Genomic DNA, 12,508 nt, shown 5'->3' on the forward strand with positions numbered 1-12,508 from the left:
TTACTTTTTCTTATAAATGTAGCACCCTCCACCAACAGCTGCAGCGACGATGACACAACATGCGATTACTATTCCAGCGATGCAACCAGCAGCACATCCTGATGATTTCTCTGGAAAAATATTGGTAAAGATAATGAATACTTTTTTATACAAAATTGTCTTATCATCCCAAAACCATCCAATAGCTTCTTTCTTTATTTGATTTTTATAATTTTAGAACTATCAGAGGGCTTTTGATTGGTGCTCTTGTTGCATCGAAAGTACTTGTGTTTGGAAAAGTGGTGGATGCACTATGTGGTTTCAGTTAACAATTTGCTGACAATTGATTAATGTCTTGCTAAAGGTAGTTTGGCGTTAGAAGCAACTGTTATGTTATCTGAAGATGAACCTCCAAAATTTATTGATAGATACGATGGCCCCTAGAGACAAAGCATGTACAAATTTAAAAAAACAAAACGTAGAAACTGAAAAGCGCAAACTCCAAAACAGAACAGATGTGCACCAGGACGCTAGGGGGAGTGTTGAGGTCGATTTGCAAAATAAACGGCAAGTTTGTTGCAAACACATGGAGTTGGATACAACCACACTCATGTATTCAAATAGTTTTTACATTTTAAATTGACCTGTAACTACAACACACCTAATCCGGTCATTGGTACTTCCTGGCTTTTTTAGCCACTAGGTAACAAAAGCTCAACCCCGCCCGTAGCGTCCTGGAGCACTTCCGTTGTGTTTGTATGTGCTTTGTCTCTAGGGGCCACCGTAGATAGAAAACTAGAGCAAATGTACCACCTGTTAAACTTTCAATAGTACCATCAAAGAGTATGTACACACACAGATACCTGTTACAGTCAGTCCATGCACCACTGATGATGATGTTCTCTCAGTTATATTATTCCAGGCTTGACAGGTGTAGTTGCCACTGTCAGAAAGTTCAACCTCTTCTTTAATGTACTCAGCTGAATTGGTGAGTTTCTCTGTCCCATTGAACAACCAGGTGAATCTGGCAGTTGGTGTGGATTCAGCAGAGCAGGTCAATTTTAAGGTGCCTTTGATATTTACCTTATTTGGACCTTTGATTTGAACATTTTCTGGTCCATCTGAAAAACAGGTAAAAAAAAATCAATGTGTTCATTACTTTTAAATTTCTGCATCACTAGACTACATATCATATTAGTTGTACCATTCAAACTTTGAAATTATTTTACTGTATGCATGAACAAGAAGTGTAGACTGACCAGGATGTTACTTACAATTAACAGTCATGATGTATTTAGCTCCATCACTGCTGATGGGGTTGCTGATTTGACAGAAATATTCTCCATTGTCTTTCCTACTCACAGTGTCAAAGGTCAACACTCTGTTATTGTCAGAAAGGGTCATGTTGTCAGTCAGGGTCAGATCTGAGCCATCCTTCATCCAGTTCCTTTTAAAGACTGAGCCAAAAGCCTCACAGGTTAAACTGACAGAGGTTCCCTCAACTGGCAGGTTTGTTGATGGTTTGACAGAAGCACCTGATATTTTCTGTTTGCCAAAAAATAATTGATTTAGAAAATAAATATCATAATAAGAACAAAAGCAAAAAATCAGTGATGGTGAAATAAAAGAGAACTAGAAAATCTATAAAAAGAGATTAAAAACACCAAACAAAACCACAGAGATGAGGAGAACTCTTGATATATGGTATGATAATTCTCTGTAGAATAATTTACAGGATAATGATTAACACTAAATTGAAGTTATATTATCTACAACTAAAAATATTTATAATTGTTTGACATTTTCAAACAACTTCACCTTAAAGGTCAAGACGTATAATATTAAATTTAAATGTGCCGGACACTTTTAAATTGCCTATCTCCAATACCAATTTAATACTAATTGATATGAATTTGTGGAAACACTGAACAAGACTCTAATATCAGGCAGACACTTTTTATTACCCTATTTACATATAACTGATGTTTTGTGAGCAAATGAAGAGGACATTGACAAAGACAGACAACTTTTTTATGACTTTGTGGTAGCAAGGATGCTACTTCTATAAGAAGGTTTATGCAGGTATGGAATTGGATGCAGGGGTGATAAGATTATAACATGATTACAGAAAAGCTCATGTCCTCTAACATTGACCCGGTAGTGTCACGAATCGCCGTGCGGCAGGCAGGAGTAGGACCCAAAACGCAGGACTCACAGGCACGAGGGAATGAACTCAAAACTCAGCTTTATTTGCTGGCAGAACAAATATACAAACTAAACTAAACTGGGAAACCACAAACTAGAGAGACACAGGGAGATCCACACACGGCATGAGGGACGACGTCACACTGAACAGAGGGAGACGCAGACAGAAATACACAGAGGGTTAATGAGGGAAGTGGGAACACACGTGACACTGATAATCATAACGAGACAGGGCGGGGTGAACTGAACACTGACGGGAGAGGTGAAACAGGAAGTACAGGAGGAGAGAGAGCACGAGTAGAACACCAACGTAACAGGCAGGGGAGACATGGAATAAACACGACAGGGGACGAGGGCTCATAAATACATAGAGGGCACACAGGGGGAAGAGAGAGCACGGGGAGAACTTAGACATAAAGGGCAGGGGAAGCATGGAATAAAATACAAACATACAAGGAAACTAAGAACACTGGGCCAACATGGCCCAGGACCATGACAGTACCCCCCCCCTCAAGGGCTGGCTCCAGACAGCCCAAACACAGAAAAACAAAACCAAACAGAAAACAACCCAGGGCGGGCGGCGGGGGCCCAGGACGGAGGGCCCGGAACAGAAAACAAAAGAAGAGCACAGCAAACACCGGAGCCCAAGAAAATAACCCAAACACAGAGCAGTTCAGGGGGCCGGCCGTGCGCAAGGCAACGGCGGCGACGTGGAAACAGTTCAGGAGGCCGGCCGTGCGCAAGGCAACGGCGGCGGTGAAGGAGACGACGGAGCAGTTCAGGAGGCCGACCGCGCGGGAGGCGGCGGCGACGATGACAGCGCTGGTCCGGGGGCCGGCCGCGCGGAAGGCGACGGCGGCCACTCAGGCGATGACGGTGCAGTTCAGGGGGCCGGCCGCGCGGAAGGCAGCGGCGGCGGCTCTCCAGTGTCAGGCGTACTGGCCGAGGCCCGGTGGGCACGGGACCAGTCAAGGCTGCAGCAGACGAAGACTCGGAGGCCGGGCCAGACGAGGACGAAGACTCGGAGGCCGGGCCAGACGAGGACGAAGACTCGGAGGCCGGGCCAGACGAGGACGAAGACTCGGAGGCCGGGCCAGACGAGGACGAAGACTCGGAGGCCGGGCCAGGCGTAGCAGAAGCACAGGCTGAGACGGGACCAGGCGTAGCAGAAGCACAGGCTGAGACGGGACCAGGCGTAGCAGAAGCACAGGCTGAGACGGGACCAGGCGTAGCAGAAGCACAGGCTGAGACGGGACCAGGCGTAGCAGAAGCACAGGCTGAGACGGGACCAGGCGTAGCAGAAGCACAGGCTGGCCCAGGCGTTGACGAAGACTCTGATGCGGCTGGCCCAGGCGATGACGAAGACTCGGATGCGGCTGGACCAGGCGACGACGAGGCGGTCGCAGATGGCGGCTGGACAGGCTCCTCGGGCCCTCCAGCCGATGCGGCGTGAGGCTGAACGGGCCCCTCGGACCCTCCAGCGGAGACAGGAGGCTGAACGGGCCCCTCGGACCCTCCAGCGGAGACAGGAGGCTGAACGGGCCCCTCGGACCCTCCAGCGGAGACAGGAGGCTGAACGGGCCCCTCGGACCCTCCAGCGGAGGCCAAAACAACGCCAACAGGCAAGAAGTCCTTCGGCCGACATGAGGACAACTGGCGCTGCACTGAGCACTGACTCTGCCCAGGCAATGCGAACATGGTGCAGTTCTTAGGGGGCTGCTTAAACTTCAGGGGTCCAGAATCAGCTGGTGACTGAGACCTAGCCTCTGGGGAAGCCCTGGAGTGGCAAACTGTGCCAACGGCGGCTAAACCATGGAAAGTACCCTGAGTAGAAATCCAGTTACCTCTCTGCATGGAGTGAATGAGCAAAACTGGCGACACAGGAGACTGAGCGGAGAGTGGCTGCTGGGCAGCTAACTGAGTTACTGGAGACACGGGTGAGAGCGGGAGCTGAGCTGCTGGAGACACGGGTGAGAGTGGGAGCTGAGCTACTGACGGTGGTGAAGTAGATAACTGCACGGGAGACTGAACTGAGGGCGTCTGCACTGGCACAGGGGACTGAACTGATGTCTGTTGTAACGGAGGTGGTGAGAGTGGAGAAGGCAGGGGAGTTGATGACTTCACAGGAGAATGAACCAGAGGTGAGTGCACAGGAGACTGAGCTAGAGGTGGTAGTGATAGTTGAGGGGAAAGTGGAGCTGGTGATTGAGTGGATGACTGTGCTAAGGGATGCTGCACTGGGGACAGCAGGGCTGCTGGAGACTGCACTGGGGACACTGGAGACTGCACTGGGGACACTGGAGACTGCACTGGGGACACTGGAGACTGCACTGGGGACTGCACTGGGGAAAGCAGAGCTGCAGGTGACTGCGCTAGAGACTGCAGTGATGGTTGTAGTGGAGGTGTGACGGGTGGAGGAGTGGCTGAAGTGGCTGCGGGTCGGGCGGCTAGTGGCTCAGCTACAGAGCATATTAACGGCAGGGCTATGGGTTGAATGACTGACTGAGTAGCAGCCTGAGTGGCTGGGTGTAGTGACGGTTGTGGTGGAAGAGAAACAGGTGGTAGTGTGGATGATGGAGCTAAGGGCGACTGAGTGGCAGACCGAACTGATGACTGAAGCGATGGTAGAGGTGAAAATGGAGCTTGTGGTGGAGTTAATGGCTGAGCTAGCGGGGACACAGGAGACTGAGCTGCGGGTGGCGGCGAGGGAGCTAACTGAGCTGCGGGTGGCGGCGAGGGAGCTAACTGAGCTGCGGGTGGCGGCGAGGGAGCCGACGGAGCTTCTGGCAGCACAGAAGGTGAATTAGAAGGCCGAATGTCCGGCTGTGGGGTGGCGCGTCGGCGGCGTGAATGCCGTTTCTTTTTTGATGATGGCTCTGACGGGCCGAGCGGCTCCACATCCGGCCCTTCAGGCAGGTGGGTAGTAGCAGCTGGGGGATGAAGGTGGAGCTCGTTGCGGATTAAATCCTGTTCGAGTGGGTGGAGCGCACTGAGTAGCCAGGGAAGACCAGAGAACAAGCGCTGTAGTTTGGTTTCCACAGCACGGCGAAATTCCTTCCCCTCATGTTCGAGCCACAGATGCAGGAGTCTTTCCACGGAGTAGATTATGTCCAGACGCAGTTCTTCTGGTGGGTTGAGTGCTGCTGGGTCCATATCGGGTGACGTCGTACTGTCACGAATCGCCGTGCGGCAGGCAGGAGTAGGACCCAAAACGCAGGACTCACAGGCACGAGGGAATGAACTCAAAACTCAGCTTTATTCGCTGGCAGAACAAATATACAAACTAAACTAAACTGGGAAACCACAAACTAGAGAGACACAGGGAGATCCACACACGGCATGAGGGACGACGTCACACTGAACAGAGGGAGACGCAGACAGAAATACACAGAGGGTTAATGAGGGAAGTGGGAACACACGTGACACTGATAATCATAACGAGACAGGGCGGGGTGAACTGAACACTGACGGGAGAGGTGAAACAGGAAGTACAGGAGGAGAGAGAGCACGAGTAGAACACCAACGTAACAGGCAGGGGAGACATGGAATAAACACGACAGGGGACGAGGGCTCATAAATACATAGAGGGCACACAGGGGGAAGAGAGAGCACGGGGAGAACTTAGACATAAAGGGCAGGGGAAGCATGGAATAAAATACAAACATACAAGGAAACTAAGAACACTGGGCCAACATGGCCCAGGACCATGACAGGTAGCTTGAGGGTCCTGCACGGTATCAATGCTGTTTCTAGGTCTACGATCGTCTGGACAGAGAAGATTTTCCTGTTTTTCCTAAAGAGCATGTTGTTGTAAATTTTTTGCTCTGACTGATCCTCTTTTTTCTATCAACCCCTTTTGTTTTCTGCGTGAGAAAATATGTCAAAAGCCTGCAGTATATGAGGAAACCATTTTATTTGAAAATTGTTTTTCTGTATTGTTTATCTCCACAAATATTTTATATGTGTGAAATTATTATCTGAATATAGCTATAGTCAAAAATATATGCATGAATCACACAATTTAACAATAAATCAAACCTACCCAGCACAGTGATGGCTGAAGGCTCAGATGTTTGAGATCTCAGAGTTTTGTTGTTAGAGGCCTGACAGCTGTAGTTTCCACTGTTACTCATGTTAACATTCATCAGTCTGAGCTCTGATCCAGTATCGAGCAGCTGATCTCCATTCAGAAACCACTTAAACTGGGCAGGAGGTCTGGATCCAACTGAGCAGGTGAGGCTGATGTCTGACCCCACAGCAAAGTATCCTTGTGATGGAGATAAGATCAAATTGATATTTTCTGGGCCATCTAAATGTAGAGGGGACATAGAAAACTTAATGTTTACTGTATGAAACATTTAAAAGAGAGAGAAGTTTACTTACACAATTTATCAATGAGCTGTCGTAGTATAAGACAAAGAGGAGCTTTTTCAACAGCGTGTCTAAGATTTTTCACATGATAAAGAAATGAAACGTATGGAAACGTACATTAAAGACTCTGTCGGCTTGACTCTGGGCTTAAAATGTACGAGGTAATGTGTAAAATTACAGAAATCTGTCATTTAATTACTTTGGGGTATTGTGAATGCCCTTGAAGGAGTTCTTTATCAAAATAAAAAGGTGTAAAACCTAAAAAGAATAACAGTTAATAGTCCAAAATTTCTGTCCTCTTTCACCTTTTCCAAAACCATCCAATGGGCCAGATGGGAATCTTTGTCAGGCTGATTCTGGCCCACAGGCTTTGTATGACAACCCTGGTATATACTAGAGATGGACCGATCCGATATTACGTATCGGTATTGGTCCGATACCCAAATTTATGACATTGGTATCGGACATAAAAAAGTGGTATCGTGCCATCTCTAGTATATACCATTCAGTTTGGCTTATTGTGAAACTGTGACATTATTAGTCAGATCATTCCACATTATGTCACAATAAAAAAAATCTACTTACTCTTTAATGTATGAAAACAAAACCATCTAAATGAAACTAACTGCACTGTAAATTAGGTATTTTAAACTGTAATTTAAATCCGCTAATAATTTCAAAAATTAACAAATCCCATTAACTCACAGCTGATGGAGAGGTTTACTGGATCACTGGTAACAGTACTGACAGGATTGGACACACGACACCTGAATGGTCGCTGGTCAAAGTGGGTCACATTTACTATAGTCAGACTGGAGCCTCCATCAGTGAGCTGAACTCTGTCACTTGCTGTAACCTCAGAGCTGCCGTTCAACCAGAGGAAAGAGAGAGAGGGTCCAGAGGCAGAGCAGGACAGAGAGACAGAAGCACTGAACTCAACCAAGTCTGTGCTGCTGGAAGTTACCAACACATTGGAGACTTTCTCTGTGAAAGAAACAAGAATAAAATAGTTGTATTTTTTGGCATCAACAATAGAAAATAAGCATTAAAATTACAAAAAATCCGATTGCAGCTAAACCTAAAATAGAAACAATATATTTACAATTAAACCTTAAAAGAAGTACTGTACCAACCAAAACCTTGAAATACTTGAATTCACATAACTGACAATATCAATTCCCTTTAAGTGACTATTCTGAACAGAATAAATTAGATTAATTGAGTTCTCAGTTCATTCTTTATAGTACGGGGGTCAATACTACCTTATAAAATAAATAAGCCATACAGTTTCTTACAGCCGCTCTTTAATATCACAGTCTTAAGAATAAGACGAATTATTGCAAGAATGCATTACTGCAGTGAGTAGAGATGTAACAAACATGTACAAATCATTACAGGTATTTTTACATGTTCAATATATTGTAAACTTGCTTAAATATTGCAAAAACAGTTAAGCTGTTGAACTGCTCACCGTATATCACCAGAGTAGTACGTCCATTCAGAAGTGTTCCATCGTGTACAGCGTTAACACTGTATTCTCCAGTGTCATCCAGAGTGAGACTCCTGAGCTCCAAAGACGCAGTAGATGGGAAGAAGGTGATCCTGCCTTCATACTCAGGTCCAATAATGTTTTCTGCGTTAATTACGAATATTATTATAGGTGTAGATACATTAAAACTCCAGTTCACAGATGAAAACGGTTTCTCTGATGGAGACAGTGTTGTAGTGAACATCACCGTTTCTCCTACAGCTGCATTCAGACGATCATCAGGCAACACACCAACTCCTTCAGTGAAACCTGCGGGAGAAGAATAAAAAAGTGCTGTTGTTACTCAAACATATAAAACAGTTGATGAATATATAAAGATATGCATGAAATATAGCAGGTCTGAAGAGTTTGAGTTATCTTCATTAAAGTCTAATGTCAGCTTTTCCAGATAATACTGCACAAAACTAAGCATTACTAGAGAAGCTCTGAGAGAATTATAAGGATCATACACTGCTCGCCTACTCTCATTTAAAACACTTTTGTACAAACCTGCTTCTTCTCTGATCCATGTTATCTGAGCAGGACATTTTTTTTCTGTTTATAATATTATGGTCACATATGATTAAACATAAACTAGAAATGTATTCAACAGATGTCTCATAAAGTGAAAAACAAACAATAAACAAAGTAAAACTTTAAAGTCAGTGTGAGCAGACAGTTTTTTCTGCCACATCAAGCAGTGAGAGCTCACCTGAGATGGACCCAAAAATGAAGAAGTATATCACAAGTACATCAGAAAATGTTTCCATTTCCAAAGCAGTCCTTCACTCTTTGCCTTTTCCTTTGCTAATACCGGTACATGAATGTTCATTCAGTATATGGTGTCATAAGGAAGTAATGTTGTTATTCTGAAAGGTTAAACTTCATGAACTTGTTAATCATTAACAAACCTTTCTACTAAATGTTTGTGTCAGATTCTGTTCAGTCACATTAAGCTTTCCTTCTGTACTGTAACAGCTAGTTACAGAATTCAACATGATTTATTGTCAGAGAGAAATTAATTGATCTATTTTGGCAATTAGGCTCCAATGACCCATCACAGCAGTGATAGAACACAAGACAGGAACCCAGCCCGTCCCAGAGTCTAGATGTTGGTCCTGAAGATCAACCAATATCACACCAAAACGGGTAACAGACACGCTGGTCCACCTTGTCCATTTCATGCTTTGCCTCTTAAAAGGCAATACTGGGATGTGAAGTTGGAGATGTTTTGTGTGGGTGTGTGTGGAATTGTTGTCATAGTGATCCAACAAAACCATCGGGCAACACACCAGCTCCTTTAATTAAGCATATAGGAGACATTTTTGTTTGACTAAATTAAATTAAAACATTGCATTTGAAAATGGAAAATAATTAGCTGTAATGTTTATTTTCAAGTGTTTAATTGGAAGTTCACCTGCAAAAACTATATATAAATTTAGAGAAATATATCTCAAGTACTCAGAAGCTTTTGGAGGAGCTATGATGAAGGATCAAAGGAGTGTCCTTTGCAGAAATGCTTTCATTCAGTGTCTAAAAGAGCAATGATATTGTTACGCCCCACTTAAAAACAAAGTGTTGTCTGGGATGGGGAGTAACAAAGTGAAAAAGATAAACTGCCGCAAAGTACATTTATTACACAAAGCAATTAAAATAAAACTGAACACAGGGAAGCTCTTTTCTTCAGGGTCTCCAAGGCCAAAACAACAAACAAAGCACCAACTTTCTAACTAAAAAACAAACCAATAACTCTCTACCCAAGAACAACAATACAATGGCTGAGCTCCCTGTCCAGCCAAACAACAGGAGAAAACAATTGCAACAAAAGAGCTTGAGCTGCAACACACCTCAGCTGTGGCTCATGAGGCAGACCTGGATCACAGGAGAGGGAGAAAAGGCTCTCTCACATAGGGATAGCCACTAGAGGTCAGCGAATGTAACAGATACACATCTGTAATATATAAACCATGGTGTGAGGAAGACTTAAAACTTCTGTTTCCGTCTGTTTTAGTCTTTTAGGATGATCAAAAAATTAAAGCATTTTTGTACAACTTCATAAAGATAGCTATAACTTTTGATAGAAGACTCACATACACATATTTATGGCTTTATCTTATAGAAGTCAACATTCCCGTGCTGGGCAAACAGGTTTTAAAAAATTCCTGTCCTCCATTATTTGTCTATGTGTAAATGTAGCTCTAAACATAAAGAAATGTGATAAAACAAAACTAGTTGAATTAAAAGAAAACAGTTTATGGTGAAGCTGTTCCAATGATCACATTTAATTGAGCTTTAAATCGGGCTTCAGAAGCACAGATGTATCATTTAAAAGATTTTTGCCATGACTTCTGTCTCCTCACTGATGAAGATTAAAGCAGAGAAGTAAAATTTATTAAAGTGACACAAGAAAATTTGTGTATTTAAAATTCATTGGAAAATTCACAAGGAGATGTAGATAAAGGGTTACAAAAGAAGAAAAGAAACAAAAACAAAAAGGAAAACTCAAAAAACAAAACAAACCCAAAACAAACAACTTGTGATTTCAACATTCAAGAATCAGTGTTCAAAGACTGAAAGAAATAGGAGCATTAAGGATTACTAGAGAAACGAATGAAAACACGGCTCTCTTTATCTCATTTAATCAGTACATAAACCTGCTCCTTAAGACACTGATCCATGTTATCTGATCTTATCTGAGTATTCTAACAATTAATTAACTAAACTATTAATAAATTAGCGCCAAGTTATCTTAGTGAACTTCTCAAATCACATACTCCTGCTAGAACACTTAGATCTGCCATTCAACTACTTCTGACCCAACCCAGATCTCGGCTGAAGTCCCGGGGTGACCGTGCGTTTGCTCTGGCTGCCCCGGTACTGTGGAATACCCTCCTCTCGACCTCTGCGCATCTGATTCCATTGCACTGTTCAAATCACGACTAAAAACCCACTTATTCAATCTTGCCTTTCCCTCTAGTTAATATTTCTTTTATGATTTTATATTATGCACTTTCATGCTCATTTAATTTCTTGTTTGCTCTGTACCTGTTGCTTTCCTATGTATCAGTGACAGCTACCTGCTTGCATACTTAGTACTTGCTTTGGTCCTATTTCTATTATCTTCCTTCTGTTACTTGTTAAGCACCTTGGCATACCCTTGGTTTTTAAGTGTGCTTTATAAATAAAGTTGATTATTATTATTATTATTATTATTATTATTATTATTATTATTATTATTATTATTATTATTATTATTATTCCTGTGTAGAATATCCAGGTTTCAAATGATTATACATGAACTAGAAATATTCAGCAGATATCTCATGAAAACAGTGATATAAATATTAGCCAAACAAATGAGTTTAAGGACATATTGAAAGGAAAATGAGGACGTAAAACTTTAAAGTCAGTGTGAACAGGTTTTTTTCTGCCACATCAAGCAGTGAGAGCTCACCTGAGACGGCACCGAGAATGATGAAGTATTTCAGAAATGTTTCCATTTCTAAAGTGGTGTCTTTCACTCTGACTTTTCCTTTACTGATACCAGTACATGAAAGCTAATTTCAATATATGGTGTCATAAGGAAGTAAATGTGTTATTTTGAAAGGTTTAACTTCCTGAACTTGTTAATCTTCAACACAATTTTCTACTAAATGTTCACCCCCTCATTTTCTTTTTGCACAGTTAACAAGAAATCAAAAATCAAACAAATAAATAAATAACCTGTTTCAGTAAATGTTGTCCTCTATATTTATATGAGTTTTCGGTTTCCCCCCCAAACAACATTTAATAGTAGTAGTAGGAATAGAATAGAATAATAGAATAGGAAAATATCTCCTATTCCATAAAAGTTGGCTATGGTTTAAAATATGAATAAAAAAACAAAATATAATGATGTACAAATCTTCATTTGCACCATTTAAAGTATGATTAAAAAATAAGGTCATTTTGAATTTGATGGCAGCAACACATCTTTAAAAAGTTTTGGCTGTGGAGCATCCCATCTTTAACAACAGTCTGTAAACATCTGGGAAGAGAAGAGACCAGATTCTGAACTTTTTGGAGGGGAATGTGTTCTCATGTTTTCTGATATATGATTCTACCTGCTCAAGAGACCTGGCTCTTCTTTGCTGTATTTTATACTTCATGACACTCAAAATTTTTTCAGTTGGTGATATATGAAGCTATGTTATTATGGAGTAACATGATGGAGAACATGTTTCTGTAAAACATGCAAACACCTTTCAGCATTTATGAAGCCAGTTTTAAAGTACTTTGGCCCAGAGAAGAAGGCAGTTTTCCTGGATGATGTTCAGCAATTTTCAGTCACAGTTTTTTCAAATTGATTAACGTCTGCCCATCGTTACTTTAAATAAGTCTGCCTCTCTAAGGTGATGTTTTTATACTCAGTTATGTTACTGACGT

The 12,508-nt window shown here is 42.5% G+C and overlaps 1 protein-coding gene across 1 annotated transcript; it reads right to left on the minus strand.

Moving 5' to 3' along the window:
- LOC146698887 (cell adhesion molecule CEACAM5-like) lies at window positions 1–8,909 on the minus strand. The gene is made up of 8 exons (XM_085471760.1): window positions 8,796–8,909; window positions 8,027–8,353; window positions 7,261–7,539; window positions 6,227–6,493; window positions 4,029–4,030; window positions 1,254–1,524; window positions 843–1,100; window positions 1–110 (listed from the first exon to the last, which is right to left on the minus strand). Exons 1-8 carry the CDS (start codon window positions 8,851–8,853, stop codon window positions 1–3), a joined length of 1,572 nt encoding a protein of 523 aa, XP_085327886.1. The 5' UTR covers window positions 8,854–8,909.
- Between the last annotated feature and the right edge of the window lie 3,599 nt (window positions 8,910–12,508).

The sequence above is a fragment of the Copadichromis virginalis genome, linkage group LG11 (assembly GCF_057382275.1).
Source record: "Copadichromis virginalis isolate Kocher_CV1m ecotype Utaka linkage group LG11, C_Virginalis_male_GT1.1, whole genome shotgun sequence".
NCBI lineage: Eukaryota > Metazoa > Chordata > Actinopteri > Cichliformes > Cichlidae > Copadichromis > Copadichromis virginalis.

What these genes read in the sequence shown, in the direction of transcription:
- LOC146698887 (XM_085471760.1), bottom strand. Translation starts at nt 8,853, where the DNA reads ATGGAAACATTTTCTGATGTACTTGTGATATACTTCTTCATTTTTGGG. An exon ending in AGTAAACCTCTCCATCAGCT is followed by an intron (nt 6,494 to 7,260) that starts GTGAGTTAATGG and finishes CTCTACATTTAG; the next exon opens with ATGGCCCAGAAAATATCAAT. An exon ending in GCATGGACTGACTGTAACAG is followed by an intron (nt 111 to 842) that starts GTATCTGTGTGT and finishes ATATTTTTCCAG; the next exon opens with AGAAATCATCAGGATGTGCT.